At 43.9% G+C, this 25,501-nt stretch overlaps 1 protein-coding gene across 4 annotated transcripts in view; it reads left to right on the top strand.

Annotated features, from left to right (window-relative positions):
- LOC117360500 (polymerase delta-interacting protein 2-like) overlaps nucleotides 1–25,501 on the top strand; it is a 72,989-nt gene that overhangs the window by 40,052 nt on the left and 7,436 nt on the right. For 2 of the 4 annotated variants that reach the window (XR_004539429.1, XR_004539430.1), the window contains exons 8-12: nucleotides 5,578–5,604; nucleotides 6,492–6,617; nucleotides 6,694–6,773; nucleotides 6,979–7,175; nucleotides 17,360–17,424. Coding sequence is in view for 2 of the 4 variants with exons in the window: in XM_033944336.1 (XP_033800227.1) it covers nucleotides 5,578–5,604; nucleotides 6,492–6,617; nucleotides 6,694–6,773; nucleotides 6,979–7,090 (345 nt within the window). In the remaining 2 variants the exon portion in view is untranslated. Of the gene's footprint in view, nucleotides 1–5,577; nucleotides 5,605–6,491; nucleotides 6,618–6,693; nucleotides 6,774–6,978; nucleotides 7,388–17,359; nucleotides 17,425–25,501 lie in introns of those variants that run through there. The other 2 variants (XM_033944336.1, XM_033944338.1) reach the window with 1 other exon arrangement.

The following is a 25,501-nucleotide window of genomic DNA, read 5'->3' as shown; positions in this document are numbered from 1 at the left end:
GTCATAGCTCCAGTGGCACTGTGGAATTTCAGGCCTCTCCAGATTTGTCAGAGGCTTACTTATATATTCCCATATTTCTAGCTTACTGGAAGTTCCTGAGATTCCATGTACTGGAATGTCAGTTCCAGTTCTCAGCACTCCCTTTCGGGCTGGCAGTGGTGCCTTTACCAAGGTGATGGACATTGTTGCAGCACAACCTCGCAAAACAGGGATTTCAGATGCATCCAGACTTGGATGACTGACTGATCAGAGTTTCATCCAAGCACAAGGGAAAGGCAGCAATGGCACAAGTTGTCTAAGAACATAAGAATTGCCGCTGCTGGATCAGACCAGTGGTCCATCTTGCCCAGCAGTCCGCTCATGTGGCGGCCCTCTGGTCAAAGACCAGCGCCCTAACTGAGACTAGCCCTATTAGTGAACGTCCTTGTTCAGCAGGAACTTGTCTAACTTTGTCTTGAATCTCTGGAGGGTATCTTCCCCTATGACTGACTCCGGAAGAGCGTTCCAGTTTTCTACCACTCTCTGGGTGAAGAAGAACTTCCTTACGTTTGTACGGAATCTATCCCCTTTCAACTTTAGAGAGTGCCCTCTCGTTCTCCCTACCTTGGAGAGGGTGAACAACCTGTCCTTATCTACTAAGTCTATCCTCTTCAGTACCTTGAATGTTTCGATCATGTCCCCTCTCAATCTCTTCTGTTCGAGGGAGAAGAGGCCCAGTTTCTCTAATCTTTTGCTGTACGGCAGCTCCTCCAATCCCTTAACCATCTTAGTCGCTCTTCTCTGGACCCTTTCAAGTAGTACTGTGTCCTTCTTCATGTACGGTGACCAGTGCTGGACGCAGTACTCCAGGTGAGGGCGCACCATGGCCCGGTACAGTGGCATGATAACCTTCTCTGATCTGTTTGTGATCCCCTTCTTTATCACTCCTAGCATTCTGTTCACCCTTTTCGCCGCCGCTGCACATTGCGCAGAGGGCTTCATCAACTTGTCGATCAGAACTCCCAAGTCTCTTTCCTGAGAGGTCTCTCCAAGTACTGCCCTGACATCCTGTATTCGTGCATGAGATTTTTGTTACCGACATGCATCACTTTACACTTGTCCACATTGAACCTCATCTGCCATGTCAATGCCCATTCCGCGAGCCTGATTATGTCACGTTGCAGATCTTTGCAGTCCCCCTGCGTCTTCACTACTCTGAATAACTTTGTATCGTCTGCAAATTTAATCACTTCGCTCGTTGTACCTATGTTCAGATCGTTTATAAAGATGTTAAAGAGCACGGGTCCAAGCACTGAGCCCTGCGGCACCCAACCGGTGACGCTCTTCCAGTCCGAGTATTGTCCATTTACCCCCACTTTCTGTTTCCTATGCTCTAGCCAGTTTTTAATCCACGTGAGTATTTCACCTTCGATTCCATGGCTCATAATTTTCTGAAGTAGTCGTTTATGCGGAACCTTGTCGAATGCCTTCTGAAAGTCCAGATATACAATGTCGACCAGGTTGCCCTTGTCTATCTGCCTGTTCACTCCCTCAAAGAAGTGCAGCAAGTTTGTCAGACAAGATCTGCCTTTGTTGAAACCGTGCTGGCTGGTCCTCATCAGACTGTGTCCGTCAAGGTAATCAATGATGCAGTCCTTTATCAGCGCCTCTACCATCTTTCCTGGTACCGAGGTCAGACTCACCGGTCTGTAGTTTCCTGGATCTCCCCTCAAACCTTTTATGAAGATCGGCGTAACATTCGCCACCTTCCAGTCTTTCGGAATCTTTCCCGTTTTGATCGACAGATTGGCTCGTAGTTGAAGCAATTCAGCTATGGCCCCTTTCAGTTCCATGATGACCCTCAGATGGATGCCATCTGGTCCCGGGGATTTATCGCTCTTGAGCCTATCAATCTGCCTGCATACCTCTTCTAAACTGACCGTTAACCCTGTCAGTTTCCCGTTTTCACTTCCAGCATATAGCCTGATGGGTTCCAGTATGTTGTGTATATCCTCTTCGGTAAATACAGACACAAAAAACATGTTCAGTCTGTCTGCTATTGATTTGTCCTCCTTTAGTGCTCCCTATGTTCCTTGGTCATCCAATGGTCCCACCGCTTCTTTCGCGGGTCGTTTCCCTTTAATATATCGAAAGAACGTCTTGAAGTTTTTTGCCTCCTTGGCTATTTTTTCCTCATAGCCTCTTTTGGCCCCTTTTACCGCCTTATGGCACCTGCTGCAGGACCTTGGTTGGATTATCAACTTTCATAAGAGTCACTTGGAGTCCACGCAATTCCTAGAATACTTGCAGGTGCTGGGGTCAATGGTAGCGACCACATGGGTGAAAGCTCAACTACGTCCTCTTCACTTGTCCCACTGGTCTCCACAGGTAGAGACCGCTGAACTGGATGGCGGAAACTTGTCAAAGTTTGCTTTGGTGGCTGCAACTGGAGTTGCAGGAAAAAGGCTTGCTACTTCGTATATCCTCTTAGGTGATCCTGATGATAAATGCCAGCTTTTATGGCTGGAGGGGTCATTGCAAGGGTCACCCATTTCTGAGCTGATGTTTGCCCTCTCAGAAGAAGTGGTCTATCAGCTGCTTGGAGCTGCGAGCCATTCATCTGGCCCTATAGACGTTGGAGAACTCCCTAGAAGGCAAAATGGTCAAGGTTTTCTCAGACAATATCACAGTGGTGACCTACATCAACAGGCAGTGAGGAACTAAGAGTGCTTTGTGGAAGCTGGAAGCCTAGTTATTGTTTTGCTGGGCAGTAGTTCACCTGCAAACTCTTATCAGCAGCACATGTATCCAGAATGGACAATGTACAGGCTGGCTGTCTCAGCTGGCAGATCCTAGACCTGGGGGAATAGTCCCTAGCTCAGAAGGCCTTCTATAACATTGTGCATCGATGGAGGTGTCCGACATTCATGTTGATGGCATCGGCAATCAACAATATAGTCTCTTGATTCTTCAGCTGAAAATTTGAGCCTGGAAGCACTGACTTGGATGCTCTAGTACAGGGGTAGGCAATTCCAGTCCTTTAGAGCTGGAGCCAGTTCAGGTTTTCAGGATATCCACAATAAATATGCATGAGATAGATTTGTATCTCAAGGAGGCAGTGCACGCAAATCCATCTCATACATATTCATTGTGGATATCCTGAAAATCTGACCTGGCTCTGGCTCTCGAGGACTGGAATTGCCATACAGTAGCTAGAGAAAGGGCTGTTGTACATTTTTCCCGTGTGGCCCATGGTGGGCCGGGTCATTTGAAGTATAACAAACCCTCTAGGGTTGGTAATCCTGGTTGCCCCAGATTGGCCACATCAGCCACGGTACACAGATCTGGTTTGTCTGTAGAGAGACAAGTGTCTCAAACTGCCACTGCATCCAAATCTGCTCTCACAGGGTCTGGTTGCCCTGGAGAATCTGAAACGTTTTAGACTTCTGGCATGGCTCTTAGGGCGCAGTCTTAGCATGGAAGAGCTTCTTGTAGGTGGTTACATAGTAACATAGTAGATGATGGTTATAGCTACCTCCTCAAATCTAAGAAACCAGTGACTTTCGTGGCCTATGCTAAGGCTTGGAGCCATTGAAGGCTCCAATGTCAGTGGTCCTATCGTTTCTCCAGGATGGTCTTGAGAGGGGTTTGGCCATTGGCTCCCTCTAAGTACATGTGTCAAGACTCATGTTCTAGGTCTGCATCCTCCTGTATGACATCCTTTCCCAATGTGGAATCTTAACTTGGGTTTGCAAGCCCTCAGTAAGGCTCCTTATGGGCCTTTGCAAGAGGAGTATCTGATGGATCTTACCATTAAGACGATTTTTCCTAGTAGCTATTGCTTCAGCAAGAAGGGTTTCGAAGTTACAAGCTCTGTTGTGTAGAGAGCCTTTCCTCGGGTTTACGGAGGCAGGGATTTCTCCACACGGTCCCTTCCTTCTGCTGAACTGGTCTCAGATTTCCACTTAAATCAGAAAGTCCAGTTACCCATGTTCCTTCCCACAGGTACGCATAATATAACAAAAGAAAGAAAGAAAGAAAGAGCGAAGACAGTTTTGGCGTTACTGGATGTTAGGAGAGTTCATCTCTGTTACCTAGAGGTGATGAATGATTTTCACCTCTCAGATCGTTTTTGTGCTAATAAACCCTGCAGCCTGGGAATGACGGCCTTTAAGGATTCTAAGTCCAGGTGGATTCATAAAGCTATTGCTTCAGCATATATTGGAAGTAGTAAACTACCACCAATTGCTTTGAGAACACACTCCATGAAGAGTATAACTGCTTCATGGGCAGAGTCCCAGGCAGTGTCACCTAAGAATTTGTAGGGCGGCTACATGGTCCACCCTCCATACTTTCATGAACTTCTACAGAGTGGAGATGGCAGCGTGTAAGGACTTCACTTTTGGGTCCTTGGCAGGCTCATTTGCCCTGCCCTCGACTCGGGGGACTGCTTTGCTTCAAGACTCGTATGCCTTTTGCACTAGAAGGGAAGATTAGGTTCTTAACTCAATAATCCTTTCTAGTGGAAAGGCATACAAGTCTTGAAGGTCTGCCCTGTTAGATTTCTGTAAGCCTGCTTGTGGGCTCGGACATTTATGTATTTCAGGTTGTTGATGTCTGTTGGCAGACAGATTCAAAGAGTACTGATTTATCTCTCTGGTTCAATGAGAGAAGCAAGAAACTGGAGAGCTCCATAAATGTTAGTGCTGGTTGCACTCATGTAGGTGGCTTGTTTCTTTCTACCTTGTTTTTAGTTATGATTACATTGGCATTAATTTGTTGCTTTTGACATATTGCAGATCAGAACAGAAATGGTTTGGTCAGGGAGTACCCCATATCCCATCTCCTTATTTCTCCTCTTATATGAATTATCAACTGCTTTGATACAAACTGAGGAGATGGCGTACAGCCCAGAGCTGAGAAAAAAAGTAGATGATGCCTTCTACAAACCTGCGAGTATAAGAGAATAACCCACTGGTTGAAGACTCGTATACCTTTTTACTAGAAAGATTATCAAGGTAAGAACCTAATCTTCTTTTCCTTGTCTGTTCCTGAACCAGTCACCATTCAAGGAACTGACAGGAAAGTTGACCATAGTTTCATAGTTTATTAAAGTTTGATTAAACGCAAATCATAAATTTCTAAGCGTTGTACAATTAAATAAAACATTTTTTTTAAAAGGGAGACAAACTCCAGGTTACCGACAAGACAAGACAACCAACCTAATCTTACTAGACATAGGGAGGATTGGAAAGGGGGAGGAACTACAATCTTATAAAAAAAGAAGACAATAAAGGGAAAAGACATGAAGGGGGGAAGGGAAAATTAGAATGTTGATGTTTTGCACTGAGCCGCAGATTATCACCGCAGCAATATTTCAATGCTAGTTTTGTGGTAAAGTTTCATTCTAATGTGAATCTTTAAGAATTGACTCCTCAGGTTTGAGATAGATAAGCGGAATAAAGGAACAGGTTTGTGAGTGAGCCTAGGGGAAGGAAGAGGGGTTATGTAAAGAAATCGAATTCCCTTTCCAAGGATTTGCTGATATTTATCCTCTTTTTTTTTTTTTTTTTTTTCCTCCATTGGGATGTTTGTCAGGAGACACAGAACACTTCTTTATATTGGGTAAGTTTCTGCCTTCTAACTGTGGGATGGGAGGCGAGGTTACTACGGGCTGATTCTCTTCATAGTTGTCCCCATGACATCAAAATTGTTCTTGTGTTGACTCTGGGTGCAAAAAGCCATGTGGCAGAGCTGCATCTTGATGGGTGAGCACACACTTTCTACTGTGAGATTAGCAAGAACATACTCTGTGGTGATGCAGCAAGCGAATGATTCAAATTCAAAGTGTGTAGAGCTTACATATTAATCAGGGAAACCTGATGGATACATGTGCACAGAGATACTGTGGTAAGGGCAGATTCACTGTGTGTATGTTGAAAGTGCACATAAATATTAGCCTCATAAAAATATTCTTATTTATAAAATTTTTGTGAGATAAATATTTGTGCACAGAATGTGTGCTGATATTTTTGGGTTTTTACCTGCACAGTGAAGCCACCATTTTATCTCCACACAGCTGTTACTTCTGTCTTTTAAAGTTATATGTATATATTGTTGAAGAAAGAAAAAACTGGCAGTAACTGCCAAAAGTTAGCATAGAAATCTTCATAACTGAACCTTCTATGCTGTCATGGACCTAGTGGTGAATTTCTTGTGTTTTGTGCCCTTTAAAATCCTGTTTATGTCTGTGCATTGTGGTGGAATACTTATTGACCTCAGTACCATTCGTTCTAATATGCTGTGTGCCCATGTGTACAGTGTAACTGCCCTGATTAACTGTGCAAATTTTTCCTGTCGCTGTTGGCCCCTCTGTGCTTCTTCACTCAGATTAGTGGGGAAGAGCAGGTGACAATCTGAATCCTGTTTGGAAAGTGAAATATCTGCAGGGAAGAAAAGGGTCATAAGAACTGCCTTAATATTACGTCCCTCCCCCTCTTCTTCCCCAATAGTGGCGTTACTGCATCCGGCTAGAGAACCTGAGCTCAGAGACCCTTCAACTGCGAGAACGAAACTGGCGCATTTTCAGCTTGGCGGGGACAATGGAAACAGTGCGGGGCCGCGGTGTAGTGGGAAGGGTATGTGCATACTAGAAGGGAATCTGAATGAAAGCAGCAGGGCAGTCTTCTATTAACTGTCTTTTCTGTTCTACAGGAGCCTATTTTATCAAAGGAGCAACCTGCCTTCCAGTATAGCAGCCATGTCTCTCTCCAAGCACCCAGTGGCCATATGTGGTGAGTTTCTTTTCCTAAGGGAAAGAGCTCTTGTACTATTTTTTGCAGCACCTCCTACCAGGAGCTTCTGAGATCACAAAAGCTTTGAGTTTCCCTGACAGTCAAGTGCTATAGCCCACTTCTTGCTGGGATTGCTGAAGAATGTTTTCCTTATACATCTCTGGAGAATATCTGAGATTGTCTTTTTTTTTCTTTTTTGCTGCAGGGGAACATTTCGGATAGAGAGAGAGGATGGGTATTTCTTTGATTGTCGCATCCCTCCATTCTCCCTGGAGAGTCGGAAAGGTAGTCGGCCAGGCTCTGAAACCCAGGAATAACTTTCAGGATCTTGCTGCCCTGTAGAAGAGAGACTTTCTATATAAATCGGGCAGTATATCCTTCAGGAAAAGGACACCTCCAAAAGTGAGATGAAAATTATGCTTTCACAATAAAGAAAGGAGAGTTGGGAATAAGATCAGCGGTATAAGCAAAACCTGGAAAAAAATGGGCATGTTAACGATATGAAGGTGTTTGCAAGTGCTGGCAAAATCTATGTGGATAATAGCACTCCTAGGATGTACAATTGCTGTACTTACTTTGCAATATTTCTATTTATAAATGTTGTATACATATTATCTCAGGGCTGCAGCCTTGATCATCCCTCTTCCTAATATTTTCCAGAAGTTGGTTCCTATACCAAGTCTGTGTATACTTTTTATTATTATTATAGACTATCAAGGACTTGAATTTCTGAGGCCATGGGGTAGAAGTGCAAGATAACTAGCAGTGATTTTCCATTTCTCACTGTTCCAAAGTTCCCCTTCCTAAACTTTCCTTTACTCATTTCTAATCGTGCATTCTCTCTCTTCTATATTCCTCTTGGTCTCCTGTTTGATAAAATGAGCAGTAGTTGTGAGCTGCACTTTTTTTCTTTAGGTTACAGTGAAGTCATCTAAGCAAGAAGTACCATTATTTGCCAGAGTATATAGCACTTAATAGGGAAACAGAATTTTACCCCCACCCCAACTAATTTCAGCAAGTTTTGTTTTAATTTGGGCCAGGCAGCCGGGGGTTTTTCATTACTATGCTCTGATGTTGAAGATAGGGGCCAAGCACTCAGTATTTATGGAATATTGCTGTCTAGGTGGCAGCCTGGGAGCCTTGGAGCAGCACATGAGCAAGCCTGGGGGGCTAGTTTATTGGATGCAAAGGCAGCGCTGAGTGTCGGCTGGCTTTTGCCAGTTAGAGCTGGGTAACGGCAAGGCTTTGCTCCATCCTGCCAAGCCACATGGTGCAAAAGAAAAAAACTGAAGACAGAACAATCTGCATAGTAGTGGAAGACTGAAAACATACCCCAGTCATGTTTCTCTTCTTGCCATAATGCTCCCCCTCTTCAGGAAAGAGTTGGGTGTGAGATCTCTCAGCTTTACTTGGGGGCTATAGCCCTCATGCTAGGTTTCCACGTGCATAGGAACAGCCATCATTTTGTTAGCCAAACTCCTTTCAGCAGAGGTCTGGGCATAGATCCTGGTTCTTCCCACAGGAGATCCTTTATAACAGGTTTTGGTGAGATAGCATTGGAAAGTGAGTTCCTCCCATTCTGTGGCCAACTCACTTCACCTTCTCTCCCTCCTCAAATCCTATGGATAATGGATGCTCACCCTTGGAAACATAGAAGTACAATTTATGCCTGTAGTGTAGAGCTGTGAGCAGAAACTGGTATCCTTTCTCATTGTCATCTTAAAAAAAATTATTAAAGAAAAGAGCAAAGTAAATGGAGGCTCCTTAGAGCAAGTCCATCCCGTAATACAGCTAGGGTTTTTGGGTACATCAGAAGCAGAAAACCTGTCAGGGGATCCATGGGACCGTTGGGATAATCAAGGAGCAAAAGGGGCGCTCAGGAAGGATAAGGCCATAGCGGAGAGACTGAATGAATTCCTTGCTTCGGTCTTTATGGAAGAAGATGTAAGAGATCTACCTGAACTGGAAATGGTTTTCAAGGGTGCTGATGTGGACGAACTGAAAGAAATCTTGGTGAATCTGGAAGATGTACTAAGCCAAATCGACAAAAAGTGATAAGTGGTATACATCCCAGAGTACTAAAAGAATGCAAACATGAAATTGCTGTCCTGCTGTTAGTGATCTGTAACCTGTCGCTAAAATTGTATGTAGTACCTGAAGATTGGAGGGTGGGCAATGTTACGCTGATTTTCAAAAAGGGTTCCAGGGGAGATCTGGGAAATTACAGACCGGTAAGTCTGACTTCAGTGCCAGGCAAAATAGTGGAAACAATTATAAAAATAAAATTGTGGAACATGTAATCAAACATGATTTAATGAAGAGTCAGCATGGGTTCAGCCAAGGGAGATCTTGCCTCACCAATTTGCTTGACTTCTTTGAAGGTGTGAATAAACATGTGGATAAAGCTGAGCCAGTTGATGCAGTGTATCTAGATTTTCAGAAAGCTTTTGACAGTTCCTCATGAGAGGCTCCTGAGAAAATTAAAGAGTCGTGGGATAGGTGGCAAAGTTCATTTGTGGATTAGGAATTGGTTATCAGATAGAAAACAGAGGGTAGGGTTAAATGGTTATTTTTCTCAATGGAGGAGAGTAAACGGTGGAGTGCCGCAGGGACTGATGCTATTTAACTTATTTATAAATGATCTGGAAATTGGAACGACAAATAGGTGATTAAATTTGCAGATGACGCTATACTGTTCAAAGTTGTTAAAACGTATGCAGATTGTAAAAAATTGCAGGCAGACCTTAGGAAATTGGAAGACTGGGCATCCAAGTGGCAGATGAAATTTAATGTGGACACATACAAAGTGATGCACATTGGGAAGAATAATCCAAATCACAGTTACCAGATGCTAGAGTCCATCTTGGGGGTTAGTGCCCAAGAAAAGGATCTGGGTGTCGTTGTAGACAATACAATGAAACCTTCCGCCTAATGTGTGGCGGCAGCCAAAAAAGCAAACAAGATACTAGGAATTATTAAAAAAAGGGATGGTTAACAAGACTAAGAATGTTATAAAGCCTCTGTATCACTCCATGGTGCGACCTCACCTGGAGTATTGCATTCAATTCTGGTCTTCTTTTCTCAAGATATAGCAGCACTGGAAAAGGTTCAAAGAAGAGCGACCAAGATGATAAAGGTTGAAGTCTATAAAATCCTGATTGGAGTAGAACGGGTACAAGTGGATTGATTTTTCAGTCCGTCAAAAATTTACAAAGACTAGGGGACACTCAATGAAGTTACAGGGCAATACTTATAAAACCAATAGGAGTAAATATATTTTCACTCAGAGAATTGTTAAGCTTTGGAATGCATTGCCAGAGGTTGTGGTAAGAGCGGATAGCGTACCTGGTTTTAAGAAGGGGTTGGACAATTTCCTGGAGGAAAAGTCCATAATCTGGATCGGTAGCATGGAATTTTGCTACTCTTTGCGTTTTGTCCAGGTACTAGTGAACTGGATTGGCCACTGTGAAAACGGGCTACTGGGCTTGATGGACCGTTGGTCTGACCCAGTAAGGCTGTTCTTATGTTCTTATCTGCCTTGACAGTCCTTGGGACAGGCTTACGTTGGCACTGGTTGCCAAATTCAGCACTGGCCCTGAGTTAAGCTTACTTCTCTCTTTACATGTAGCAGTTGCTAGTGGATTACTGCAGCCCTTGCAGGTTTGAGGAAAAAGGGGACCTAGGTCTGGGCTAAATACTGGCTAGCAACCTTTGAAGGGGCATGGTAACCACAAGGATAGGTAGCTCTCCCATTCTGTGCCGCAGACTAGTCCCTCCTTTCTTTCAAATCTCCAGCATCCTTGTGCTTGGAGTATGCCTGACAATAGTTACAGTCTTGAAATAATAATAATAAAAAAAAGGTTAACTCCAAAGCTTGTTTTGGTCTTGGTGTTATTCCCAGACAGTTTAAATTGTGGTTCAGCTGCTGGATTTATTCCTCAAGAGTCGGACAATGCTTTCTACAGATTTTTCTTCCATAAAGGTTCCAGAGGTCCAGTTCTATTTGATTCCTGGCAACTCTTAACCTAGGAACATAGAATGGCTTCATTGGATGTGTGCTATAATTATTGTGGGCTTCTACATTTTTAGTGCTAGTCCTCCTAGCCTGAGGTTTGATACTTTCTTATTGCTGCCAATTCCCTTGTGGTATCTTGTGTATTTGGAATGGGCTGCTTGCACTAGACTCACAAGTCATGTGGTGGTCCTTATCAAGTCAGGAAAGGTGTTTAAAGAGGAGAATAAATTAACATGGACATAAAATTATTTGCCACAAAGCTGACCAGCTTAACACTTCCAAGGGGAGGCCCATTTTGGGACTTTGTCTTAACAATCAAGCTACTAAAATAAAACTCTAAGCAATTCAGTACAGTAAGATTACTGAAATTAAAATGATCACCTATGGGGCTCTCTAAAACTATTATGAATTAGAAAATTCTACTGCCTGTCATTTTGTGATTCTGATTACCCACCTACTGTATTCTCCCCATCACCCACACTTTTTCCTTCAGACTGTCACTGGGGTGCTTTTTATGATTTGTATATATTATCTAGTATTACCATTGTTTGTTCATTCTGTCCTGATCTCAGGAAGGTGGTAGTAGCTCCCAAAAGCTGGGTAAAAGGTGCTTTAATTCAATAAAAATATATCATCTTAGACTTTTTTTTATTTTTATGTATTAACCTTTATTTTAAGTGGACTAACAAGGTAATTACGTGGAGGGGCATAATAAAAAATGTGTCTAAGCCTGAGGTTGGATGTTTTGTGCAAAACATCCACAAACCCAGCAGGAAAAATGTCCATTTTCAAAGCTGCCAAACATTTATCTATTATTTTTGAAAATGAGAAAGTTATAAGTTTTGGTCCTGAGCACGCTTGCTGCATCGCAGCTCAACATAGGGTACCTTTTGACGCAGATATGTGTTTTCATAAAAACTATATTTATTCAATTTGTATCAAAATTAAACTTGAGGCATAGAGAAGGTGGAGAGGGACAGATTCTTCAGACTGTGGGGAACCACAAGTACAAGGGGGCACTCGGAGAAATTGAAAGGGGACAAGTTTAGAACAAACGCTAGGAAGTTCTTCACTCAAAGGGTGGTGTACACCTGGACTGCGCTTCCAGGAGAGGTGATAGGACAGAGTACAATATTGGGTTTCAAAAAGGGATTGGATGACTTCCTGAAGGAGAAAGGGATTGCAGGGTATAGATAGAGGGTTACTATACAGGTTATTTAATGATTAGGGTATAAACAATTTAGGTGGTGGAGAACTTACAGGTCATGGACCTGGGGGGGCCGCCGCGGGAGCGGACTGCTGGGCACGATGGACCCCTGGTCTGACCCGGCAAAGGCAATGCTTATTATGTTCTTATGTTAAAATTAGAATTAAAATGCCAATTAATTATGTACGCTAAATGCATTTCCATAAACTATAACTCTGTAATTATTCTGTGTGAGACAAAGTTGTCTATGCATGTGGAGAAAGATCTCCACGAATCAGGGTTCATAGACAACCCTGCGAAAGACAAAGGCGCGCACCGACAACTGAGCGCAAGAAGGAGGCGCGCGCCGAAGAAAATTACAGTTTTTAGGGGCTCCGACGGGGGATTTTGTTGGGGAGCCCCCACCAGTTTACTTAATAGAGATCGCGCCGGCGTTGTGGGGGGTTTGGGGGGTTGTGACCCTCCACATTTTACTGTAAACTTACTTTTTCCCTAAAAACAGGGAAAAAGTGAAGTTTTCAGTAAAATGTGGGGGGTTACAACCCCCCACAAGCGGCGCGATCTCTTAAGTAAAGTGGGGGGGTTCCCCCCCCCGTCAGAGCCCTAAAAACAGTAATTTTCTGTGGCGTGCGCCTCTGCGCTGCGCTCAATTGTCTGCGCGCGCCTTTGTCCCGGCGCGCTTTTGACCCGACACCCGAATCAGAGCTGTGTAGTTCCTTATATACTATTACAATGACTGGTGACATGTCACTTCCGCTTCCAATACTTAGCTACCACGTTCTCTTAGAAGGTGGGACCATTTCAAACAAAGAAATTCTTTAGGTTTTGAACAGGGTTAAAGAAAACGTATACAAGGTATAAGAGTATATTTCTTTTTCAACAATTTCTAAGATATTCTAAATATTTGGAGTTGCACAAAATCATATGATGTGTACTCTTAGAAGGAAAACTCCTTAGCACCATTTATCTTACAATTTACCAAAGGAATGTAAAACTTGTTTTTAGAAAGAAAGGAAATATCTTTTCCTTATAGGCTCAGTATGTCTTCTTAAAGAATGAATCAAAAAAGCTCTGTCAGACCAAGGTAATTTTCTCAGGAAAACTGACAGTTTGTCACAGACACAAAACCAACTAATTTCTTCTTCAGTACTTCTGCTTTAAGATCAAGATGGGCTATACAAGTTTTTCATATACTAATAAGAGAAAAGACCAGTTTGTGAACAGAAAATATTCTTTTTTTTTTTTTTATTATTTATTTATAAATTTTCAATATAACAATCAAGTATAAACTTGTACAGAAAAGCAAAATTGAAGAAGCAAAAAATACAACATAATACAAAACAAGAAATAATTGTATCTTAAATCTCACTCAAGTCCTCTATTTAGGATCTAAGATTCAAAATAAACGGAATTTAAGTAATCAATTAAAGAAGAAAAACAGTTATAGTTAATACTGTGCTAACAGTCGTCTATCTTTCTTATCCATCCTGAGCTGGCTCTTTCTCCAGTCTTGACAGTGACAGGAATGTTGTCAGTTGAGATGGTTCAAAGAAAACAAATTTATGCAATTTATAATGGACTATACATTTACAAGGATAGCGAAGAAAAAAAGTAGCTCCCAGGGCTATTACTGCTGGTCTCATCAGAAGAAATTCTTTTCTCCGCTTCTGTGTGTCTCTGGCCAAATCAGGAAACATTTGAACTTTTAGTCCCAAAAATTCTTTATATTTATTTTTGAAGTATAATTTCAATAACCATATCTTGTCCATTGTGAGAGCTACTGAAAGAAGCAATGTTGCCGGCGTAGCTACTTCCCTATCTGAGGATTCCAATAAAGCTGTAACATCCAAGGGCTCTTGATTAAATTCTTTAACATCCTTAACAGGAAGGTAGTACACCTGAGTTAGAGGTGGTATAGAAGATTCAGAAATTCCCAATATTTCCGTCAAGTAACGAGTAATCATTTCTCTAGGAGTCACTGTTATAATCTTAGGAAAATTAATTAATCTAAGATTATTACTTCTTGTGGAATTTTCAAGTGACTCTAATTTCCTTCTTAAATTGGTGTTATCTTTAATTAAAGCCTCCTGTATAACTTTTTGGGAATTAATATTCTGTTGTTGATTTTCAATCTGTAATTTATTTTCAGTGGTTGTTTTCCGTATTTCCAAGATATCTTTATCATACACTTTAAACCGTTCCTCCACTTGATTTAATTGGGATGCTATAGTTTTAGGAATAGTAACTACCAGGTCCCACAGAGCGTCCAATGTAACCTCCTGGGGTTTAGTTATCTGAGGAAATTGAAAATGTAAAGTCTTGTGCTCACCCACTGGCAAGTCTTCCAATATCTGTCCGGACTGGGCTATTCCTTCCCCCGTAGATGTCCTGTCCTCGAATTCCTTATTCAGGTTTCCCAGAGAAATCTGGAGAACCGATTCTCTGTCCCCCGGACTGATCTCTGCTGCCTCTAGAGTAGGAAACACTCCGATTCCCGGAAGTTCCCCCTCCCTCGGGGAACTAGCCGTTCGTGGATGCGGGGGAGGTGCTCGGTTGTCAGGGCTAAAGGTGGTTTCCAGCCCCAAGGAGGACTGCTGCACGCCGTTCTCCTGCAGTGTCTCCAGCGGGGGTAGCCCTGATCCTGCCGACGTTCCCTGCATGCGCCTGATGATTTCATCAATGTTGCCGAACACGGAGGTCTCTGAGCGCCGCGAGGCCCCAGCGGCGCTTTTCCCTCTCCGTTTAGGCATGTCGAAGGTAGGAAATCAATATTATTCGAAAAAAGTATCCAATTGAGAAAACTCTCAGGAGCTGCCGCACAGCGTCCCTATACCGTCGCCATCTTGGATCTTTTTCACAGAAAATATTCTTAATTTAGGAAACCTTATATTTTAAATTTAGTTTTAAGTTATTTTACCTAAACCAGATAAGTCAAACTGCACATTTTTCCAAAGTTTAAACCTCAAAGTATTTATAAGTTTATAGAATATTTTCCTATTTAACTATTACACATATAGTCATTCAGTTGGTCACCTTTCATTCTTTCTTGGATCCAAGACATACATACATTCATATTTCACATATTGAATAATTATTATAGTACATAGAGCAGATTTTAACATACAGGCTTCCCTCGGTCAGGAATGTGAAATCATATACATTTCCCCCTCCCGATTCACGGATTTAGGACTCGTGATTTCGATGATTCACAATTTCCTAAAACCGGAATCACCTCGGCCTCCCGGACCTTACCTGGTGGTCTAGCGGTCTTTTGGGGCAGGAGCGATCTTCCTAAGCTCCTGCCCCATGCAGATCACTCATCCAAAATGGCTGCCATGAGTTCCTGTTGTAGCCTTGAGAGACTACAGGAACTCACAACAGCCATTTTGGATGAGTGATCTGCACGGGGCAAGAGCGTAGGAAGTTCGGTCCTGCCCCCCAAAAAAACGCTAGACCACCAGGTAAGGTCTGGGGGAAAGTGGGATGGAGGCGGGGATGGGTCAGAGTTGGCCCAAAAGTTATTCATGAATTTTCAATATTTGCGGGCCGGCTCTGCCCCTAACCCTTGCAAATATTGAGGGAGGAGTGTATCTTCATTACAACTAGACCAAAATTCAGAGTCCCTTCAGTCTCTTACCAGTTAAATATTGAACAAAGAAACACTGAAAACACAGGAATCTGAAGTTTTGTTCTAATCTAACCAAAGAGAAAGATCAAGAACTCCTATAATTTTAAGTCTTTACCTCTACAGCTGTCTATGCACTTAATCTTTCCTAAATCCTGTTTACACAATTCTATATATTTTTATTCCCGTTTTTCCTCTCTATAATTTCCTTATCTTTTGTTAATTATCCTTAAAAGGATTTTTTTTTTACTATGTTTGCTTATATAAATATACACACATTCTGTCCATGGAAAGGTCTCTGCCACAACCTGCTATCTTCACTGTTCATGCCAGACAGCGCCACCTCAGTCATTAGGACATCTACCTTTTTTGCCCATTAAAAAAGTCCACATGAAAAACGTACAAAAGAAAGTTTTGTAGACATACCCACCAACTACCTCGTCTGATCGGGCAGAAAGAATCCCCATCAGCTGAGCCAGTTTCTGGGGATTCCTGGCAGCTTAGCTGATGGGAATTCCCCCTGCCAGGATCAGCTGAGCCACGGAGCCCTACACCCCTCTCCCTGATTTCTCCACCCCCCAACATCCTCAGAACCCCCCGTACCTTTGGAAGAACAAAGGGCAGGAGGGAAGCTCCCTCCCTCCTGCCTACAGGGCCACATGCTGCAATGATGGGGCTTCCCCCAATGCATCTTGGGATGCATTGGGAGGGGACGAAGGCTCTGAGCCAATCACCATTGGTTAAAAATTACCATTCTGAGCCAATCAGAGCCTTTGGCCCCTCCCAGTGCATTGGGAGGGGGAAGCCCCGTTATTGCAGCATGTGGCCTTGTAGACAGAAGGGAGTGAGCTTCCCTTCTGCCTTTTGCTCTTCCAAAGGTACAGAGGGTTGCGGTATGTGGGAGGGGCCCCCAGGAATGATGTGGAGGCAGATATGTTTTGGGGGAAGTATGGAATATCGGGGGGATTTCGGGGGGGGGGAGGGTTGTAGGGCTCCTTGGCTCAGCTGAGCCTGGCAGGGGAATCCCCATCAGCTGAGCCGCCAGGAATCCCCTGAAATTAGCTCAGCTGATGGGAAGCATATGGGTTTGGGGTTTTTCTTTTCCCACTCTTTGGGTGGTAGGAGGGGGTAGTGACCACTGGGGGAGTAATCCCTTAAATCCTCCAGTGGTCTTGTCAGTTTGGGCACCTTTTTGGAACTTGGATGCAACTCAAACAGGTCTAACTGCTGGCATCTAAGTTTCCTCTAGGAAAGTTTTGATTATGGCTGGAGTACATCCAGATTGAAGGCTGTCCGATTCCTGCCCCTAACACGCCTCTTTGCTCTCTGGACGCCCAGCATCGTAGAAGTGCTGCTGCACATCCAGAAAGTTGGTTTTGATTATTGGCACTGGGACGTCCCTACTCTTAGGATGTCCAAGTGCCGACTTAAGCTGTTTTTTTGATGTTTTCAAACTTTTGATTATGAGCCCTATAGCTTTACCAAAATATTGTATATATATTTAAAAATGGGGGGGAAAAAATCAGGCAAGCTCATGTCAGCATTATGGTTCACAATATTCAGATCCAGTTCTTTAGCAAAGTGCAAGAAGTAATGGTAAGTGATCCATCAATGTTCTTTTCATGGTTATGCACTATTAAATTATGAGTGATGTTCACAGCTGTGGGTAATTGAATGCTAGATTAGAACTAACATGTGGCATAACTGTATTGTGAACCATGCTCTTGCTTTGTTTGCAGACAGTGGACCAAATCCACAGGCTTTCTGATCTTACTGGTGTGGAGTGTTTCTGACAAACACCTAGGTTAGTAAATAAGGGTAGATAACAGTGTTAACCAAATGGTTATTTGGCTTAGAGCTTGGTAAACTTTACTTTTGTCACTCCCTCCATTGAAGCAGCATCAGTGCTAACACTGCTATAAACATATTCAGCCTGTTCTCCAGAAATGGAGTCACAAATGGTGACCTTTTCTGCAAGAGAATAGGTTTCAGAACTTTTCTGTATTTTGGACCATTGCAGCACATGGTCTCACTGAAGTTTCGGGCATTCTTTCATGCACAGTATCTACTGCCTTGTCTGGGTTTCTAAAATCTGCTATGAATCTGGAATGTAGATTATATGGCAGCGACTTGGCATGCTTGCTCCTTTCTTCTAGGACAAAGGAAACTTCCACACTGAAAGCAGAGCTTTCCATTTTCTAAGATGTGCAAAATAAACATGTTAATTGGCGACTGTTCAAATGTAATGTGAAATCTGATAAAAGCTTTTCAAACTTATGAAATAATATTTAGAGTATGAATACCCACGGTTATAGAAGAAGCTTTGATAAGCTTATAATATTGAAATGTCTTTTCCTTATATTGACCCCCTAAAGTACAGAATGACATGGGGACAAATTTGTCCCCATGAGATCTATCTTCATCCCTGTCCTATCCCTGCAAGCTCTGCAGTTTTGTCCCAGCTTCAGCCCTGCAAGCTCTATTCAACGCTTGTGCACATGAAGTTCAGAGCTAGCAGGGATAAGACAGGGACAGAACTCGAAGGGATGGGGATGGAGATAGATCCTGTGGGAACGGGAATAAATTTGTCCCTGTGTTATTCTCTAGCCCAATGTTCTTCAACCTTTTGACACCTATGGACCAGCAGAAATAAAATAATTATTTTGTGGACTGGCACTGGTCTGCAGACCGGCAGTTGAAGAACACTGGGCTAAGTCACACACACACAATATAATCGTATTAACACATAATGGTTAAGCACAAAATTAAAATACACAAAGCACACTATGCTTTTCAACATTCATTCCTGACAGAAGAAGGACATGGTACTACTCGAAAGGGTCCAGAGAAGAGCGACTAAGATGGTTAAGGAGTTGGAGGAGCTGCCGTACAGCAAAAGATTAGAGAAACTGGGCCTCTTCTCCCTCAAACAGACATGATCGAAACATTCAAGGTAGAGAAGGGGATAGACTTAGTAGATAAGGACAGGTTGTTCACCCTCTCCAAGGTGGGAGAACGAGAGGGCACTCTCTAAAGTTGAAGGGATAGATTCCGTACGAACGTAAGGAAGTTTTTCACCCAGAAAGTGGTGGAAAACTGGGACGCTCTTCCAGAATCTGTTATAGGGGAAAACACCCTCAAGGGATTCAAGACAAAGTTAGACAAGTTCCTGGTGAACAAGGGCACATGCAGGTAAGGCTAGTCTCAGTTAGGGCGCCGGTCTTTGACCAGAGGGCCGCCGCGTGAGCGGACTGTTGGACCACCGGTCTGACCCAGCAGCGGCAATTCTTTTTTATTTTTTTTTATCTTACTTTTACAAATTAACAAATCAATTAATACTTGAAAGGAAATATAACAATCAAAATACAGAAAACAAATACCAATTATAAAATAAGCACACAGTAACTATGACTAAAGTCCACAATTTGAAAAGAGAAGAAATCAATCACTTCCAAGGGTAGTTGGATTCCAGGAAATAAAATTACACTAAATCAAATAGCAGAGTGCAGTTGGAGTCAATTAACTAAGGGCCTGTTGGGCTGATTTCAAGGAGGTCTCTGGAATTGTGGTTACTTTACCTTTGAGGAAAAACTGCAATTGATCGGGTTCATAAAAAATATATCTATTACCCTGATGCGTAATGCAACATTTGCAGGGAAAACGTAATTGAAAGGCTGCCCCCAAACTCAAAACAGACTGACGACAAGCCAAAAACTTCTTGCGTCTGGCTTGTGTCCACTTCGATACATCAGGAAATATAGAAATTTTGAATCCGTGAAATTCCACCTTATCAGTCTTATAAAATAGACGAAGAATTGCTTCTTTATCTTGAAGAAAAACAAAAGTTACCAATAAAGTAGCTCTAGTCACTATTTCTTCTTGAGACATCTCCAGCATACCAGTGAGATCCAATTCTGGTAATGCATTCCCCTTGTCTTTATCCTCCTTTGGTAAATTTAGGTAATATATCTTTTGTAATGGTGGCGTATTATTCTCAGGAAATTTCAAAACAATATTTAAAAAGGAATGAAATAAATCCCTAGGAGACTGAAACTTGGAAACAGGAAAGTTTAAAAGTCTCAAGTTCAAATTCCTATTAGTGTTCTCCAAATTTTCAATTTTCCTAGAAAGTAAAGCTTTTTCCTTAAGTTGTAGATTAGTAGAAATCTTCCCATCTGCCACTGATTTCTCCAATTTGTCCATTCTAAGAGACTCCTGCTGGAATTTCTCTTCAAAAGTTTTAAATTGAATATTAGAATTTTGTGTAGAAACTACAAACTGGGAGCATACCTTATGTAAAGTCTCCAAAGCGCTCCATATCGCCTCCATGTCTACCACCGCTGGTTTAATCAAGGGAGCAGGGATAGCTATTCCGGGAGACTCCACCAAGGGTCCCATCTCTACCTTCCCTGCTTCACACTGACATTGAGGTCCTCCGACTTCCAATGCTGAGTGTGAAAAAGTCAGCAAGCTGTGATTCTCATCCTGGGTCAGGGGTGAGAACTGCAGCTCCGCTGGAGACATCAATTCCAGCGCTTCCTGTGCGTCTGAGTGCGTCCCCGACATCGTCCCGGGACGTGGAGGAGCTCTAGGCCCATATGGGCTAAGCGAAACGTCGCCTTCCAAGACCGAGGTCAGCCCTCCTCGGTCAGCAGATGCGCCCACTCCAACTGGGACAGCAAAAGCTGTTATTGCCGCTTGCCGAGTCAAAGAAGTGGAAGAGGAGGCCGGAAGCACACTCCTCTGCTTACCCCTGCGCTTGGGCATAGGTAAATTTCTAAAGAAAAAGGTAAGAATTCGCCGAACGGAGCAGGAGCCACTTGATGACTCGACTCACTCCGACGCCATCTTGATTCCCTCCCGATAGCGGCAATTCTTATGTTCAGAAAACAGATACCGTATTTTCACGCATATAACGCGCGCGTTATACGTGTTTTTACAAACCGTGCATAACCTTGCGCGGTATACGCATGAGCGCGCTATATAAAATTTTTTTTACATAGTTCCCCCCCCCCCGACGTCCGATTCACCCCCCTCCGCAGGACCGCTCGCACCCCCACCCCGAAGGACCGCTCGTACGCACCTGCACCCCCACCCCGAAGGACCGCTCGCACCCCCACAACCTCCTGACCCCCCCCATCATGTAGAAGCTCCTACCTGTGTCCTGCTGCTTCCTCTTGGCGGTCCCGGCCCTTCTGTGAGCCCTGCGCCTGCTGCTTCCTCTTCCGGCGGTTCGCCCTTTCTCTAACGTCAAGCCCTCTTGCCCCGCCGACTCCCCGACACGATCGGGGCAAGAGGGAGCTCAAGCTCTCTTGCCCCAGCCAACCGCGCACCCCCGACACAATCGGGGCAAGAGGGAGCTCAAGCCCTCTTGCCCCGCCGACTCCCCAACTCCCCGACAATATCGGGCCAGGAGGGAGCCCAAACCCTCCTGGCCATGGCGACCCCCCACCCCGCACTACATTACGGGCAGGAGGGATCCCAGGCCCTCCTGCCCTCAACGCAAACCCCCCTCCCCCCAAGAACCTCCGACCGCCCCCCAGCCGACCCGCGACCCCCCTGGCCGACCCCCACGACACCCCCACCCCCCCTTCCCCGTACCTTTGTGTAGTTGGCCGGACAGACGGGAGCCAAACCCGCCTGTCCGGCAGGCAGCCAACGACTGAATGAGGCCGGATTGGCCCATCCGTCCCAAAGCTCCGCCTACTGGTGGGGCCTAAGGCGCCTGGGCCAATCAGAATAGGCCCGGGAGCCTCCTGGGGGCGGGGCCTTGGGCACATGGTCGGGTTTGGCTCCCGTCTGTCCGGCCAACTACACAAAGGTACGGGGAAGGGGGGTGGGGGTGTCATGGGGGTCGGCTGGGGGGGCGGTCAGAGGTTCTTGGGGGGAGGGGGGTTTGCGTCGAGGGCAGGAGGGCTTGAGCACCCTCCTGGCCCGATATTGTCGGGGAGTTGGGGAGTCGGCGGGGCAAGAGGGCTTGGGCTCCCTTTTGCCCCAATCATGTCAGGGGGGCAAGAGGGCTTGAGCTCCCTCTTGCCCCGATCGTGTCGGGGGTGCCGCCGTTGGCTGGGGCAAGAGGGTTTGAGCTCCCTCTTGCCCCGATCGTGTCGGGGAGTCGGGGCAAGAGGGATTGACGTTAGAGAAAGGGCGAACCGCTGGAAGAGGAAGCAGCGCAGGCGCAGGGCTCACGGAAGGGCCGGGACCGCCAAGAGAAAGCAGCAGGACACCAGTAGGAGCTTCTACATGATGGGGGGGGTCGGGAGGCTGTGGGGGTGCGAGCGGTCCTGCGGAGGGGGGTGAATCGGACGTCGGGGGGGGGCATCAGGCTTTCAGGGTGGGGACAGGACTTCAAGGGGGAGAGGAGAGTCGGGGCGGGCGAAAGGAGAGTCAGGGTGGCCAGAGGAGAGTCGGGGCGGGCGAAAGGAGAGTCAGGCAACATGCGCGGTATACGGGTGTGCGCGGTATATAAAAATTTCTGTACATAAATTTGTGTTTTCCGCGCGCTATACCCGTGTACGCGTTTTACACGGGTGCGCGTTAGCTACGTGAAAATACAGTAACCCCATGCAAATGCAGGACCAAAAACTAAAAGTACTAATATTTACAAACAAACCCTAAGATGCAAAACTCTGCAAGCAGTACAACCCGAGGAAAAGAAACAAATGCATTTCTTCCTGAACAGACAGCAGATGTAAATCAATCACTAAATAAAAAAATAAAAGCATTTCCCCTACTGTTGTCTCTCTCCCTCCATGCTGTGCCTTGCCTTCTGGCCTGCCCCCTGGTGTTATCTTCGGGCCGGTCCACGGTGCAATCAACGCAGCGTCTTCGGACCGGCTCCCTGAGTGCTGCAATGCACAAAGCTGTGGGCAGCGGCTCCTGTGTCCCATGCCTCATCTGGAAGCCTTCCCTCTGATGTTGCGATGTCAGAGAGAAGGCTTCCAGTTCAGGCGCAGGATGCGCATAGGAGCCTTTTCCCTCGACTAAGTGCACTGCAGCACTCAGAAAGCTGGGCCAAAGATGCCGCGTTGATCGCACCATGGACGTGCTGGCCCTGTGGACCAGCAAAAAATTTCTGCCGACCAACATTGGTCCGCAGACTGGTAGTTGAAGAACACTGCTCTAGCCTACAGGTTTTTCAACAGTGATGCAGGCCAAGGTTCTTTCACAATTAGACTACTATAATTAGGGTTACCAGACATCTGGGAAAATCCGGACATGTCCTCTTTTTAGAGGACTGTCTGGGTGCCTGGACGGACTTTCTAAAACCTGGTAGTTTGAAAGCCCTGACCTCCCAGCCGCATCTCGAAGGCCTCTGAGCATGCGTGGATGATGTCACATGCATCTGCTCATGCTTTGAGACCTTCCAGATGTGGCCTGGAGGTCGGGATACAAAGATGAGGCTTTGCAGGGGCGGGGCTAGAGGAGGAACAGAGCAGGAACATGTGTCTGGGTTTCTCCGGACAAAAATCTGGTAATCCTAATTATAATGCTTTTTCTATAGGTCCACCTCCCCTCCCCCCAAAAAAAAGGTACACCTGCCATCAAATTCAGAGACAGCTCTGATCAGCAGTCATCTCTAATTCTTACTCTTATATACCGAATAATCTAAAAATAGCTCAATTCGGTTCACATAATTAGATCACAAAGAAAGATCCATTAACATTCATAGGAGCTACTGCCTAAAAAGCAATGAAACAGTGATTTTTAAGGTTTTGCGAAAGATCTGAAGAGATAAACATGATCTAATTTGAGGAGGTAGTCCATTCCATATTGCAGTTCGTAAGCATGGAAAGGAGTGTGAAATTTTACTAATAGACTTGATTCCTTTAATGATGGGAAAGATAGCTTATTTATATGAGTTGTTCTCATTCCCAAAGATCTCATGGTGTTTAGAGATAAAGGCATCAGAGAAACAAATAGTCCACGTAAAATTTTAAAGACTATACATAAGAAAATAAGAATTGCCGCTGCTGGGTCAGACCAGTGGTCCATCGTGCCCAGTAGTCCGCTCTTGCAGTGGCCCCTAGGTACGTTCTACATTAAGCCACACCTACATTCCACCCAAGCCTCACTAGTCCTATAAAAATGAATAGGATGTATTTATACCCATAGCTTTATCACTAGTAATGCCCCCAGCCAGCCCGCCCGCCCACCCAAAATAGTGTTCCTGTTCACTGCCCACTCCATTTAATGTCAGAAATAGATGGTCATTTTTTAAATGCCATTCCAAGAGACACCAGTTACCATTTGATTTCATCAGAAATCGAGGTGTTACTGCTACAATGTTGGTATATGACATAGTAGGAAACACATGCTTTTCAATGACCCCAAAAGTCAGAAGTATTTTTACCATGTGATCCACAACATAGCAAGAAACTCTCTATTTCAATGGGTTCTTGTCACAAAATCAATGACAGAAACCTCTCTCTGTCTTCCTTGGAGAAAATGGTGCATAAACAAGTACTGTTATAGAGAAGATGCGGTATATAAGCTTAAGGTTTAGTTTAGCCTGCCTGTAGGCGTTTTGAGTCAAGATTAGTAAAAAAAATTAAAACATGCCCTAAGGAGTAAATTTTTAGTCTGACAGCTGCTGCATAACTGTATATGGAAAAGTTAATGGTGTAAATTTATGTGGACTCTAGAGGTGCTGTCACCAAAAATATAAGTTTAAATGGATAATTTATTTGTTATAGCTGCTATTGTGCAATACTGAATAGATAGATATTGCCACCAAGTGGATAAAATTTAGCTCAGGCCCTAGCTATTCCCTTTTTAAAATGCATAACTTTTGGCCATTTAGTTGTTTAAATGGCCATTCTTATATGCTGGCAAGGACTTGGAAATGGTGGTGGGGGGTCATTCACACAGCACAACTAGCTAAAAAGTGAAGGATTATGCATTTGGGCTATAAAAAATCAATAAGAGGAGTAAGTTCTATCCCCAAAAGAAGAGCGGAATCTGGGGATAATCCTATACGGTGGTTTTAAGATGGCCAACAAATAGAAAAGGCAACAGCAAAAACCAGGAGGAGGCTTATGTGCAAGGAGAAAATGGCCTTAAAGTCCCTTCCATTATCTCTTGTGAGGCACACTAGTTCACCCTCCCCAAAATAAGACTGTTCTAGCCCCTTTCATTTTCACCCTACATCTCCTTTTGCATAACTGCTCATTAACTTTAATTATTCCCGCTTCCTAATATTTACATAAATATCTTTAATGGCTATTCTAACATTATGTAAATTTATACATCACAGCAAGTTATTTTGATTTCTTCTTCTCTTTTCTATATTGATGCAGAAGAGTTCACCTGTTTTCATTCTATCTTCCCTCACCCTAACAAGTGTTAATCTTGATTACGTTCTCTTTTCCACCTCTGGCAGCCATATCTTACAGTTTGTCAGTGTAAAAGTCATGCCTTCTTTTGAAGACTGAAAGTCATTTAAGGTTTGTTTTGATTTCATTCTCTTGCTATTTAGGGATCTTTTCTGACGAGTATGACTTTTTTTCTTGCCATTTTGCTGGAATTATCATGCCAAGTCTCAGTATTAGTGATTTTGGGCAGAGTTTTCTTGCTATGAATTGTTTTTAATTGATAAAGTTTATGACTATTTTTCCTTTGGGTGGCTTTGGGAACAGGCTGTCCTGTTCTAACTGTATTTCTTTTCTTTTGATTTTTAACATTATAAACTGCTTATATTCCTTTTTAAGTGAGAAAGCAGTAAAGAAAGTCAAACTTGTTTATCCTTTGCTTTTTGGAAACTGTCATTGTTTTTCTTCCTACCACCTCCACAAGAACATTCCAGGCCTCCATCATGAAAAATTTATTACCTGATGTTACTTTAAAATTTTACCTTCTTGCTAGTTCTACGTCATGCCCTC

The sequence above is a fragment of the Geotrypetes seraphini genome, chromosome 5, assembly GCF_902459505.1.
Source record: "Geotrypetes seraphini chromosome 5, aGeoSer1.1, whole genome shotgun sequence".
NCBI lineage: Eukaryota > Metazoa > Chordata > Amphibia > Gymnophiona > Dermophiidae > Geotrypetes > Geotrypetes seraphini.
Note: the sequence above shows the minus strand (reverse complement) of the source record. Positions and strands in the feature narration are given on the sequence as shown.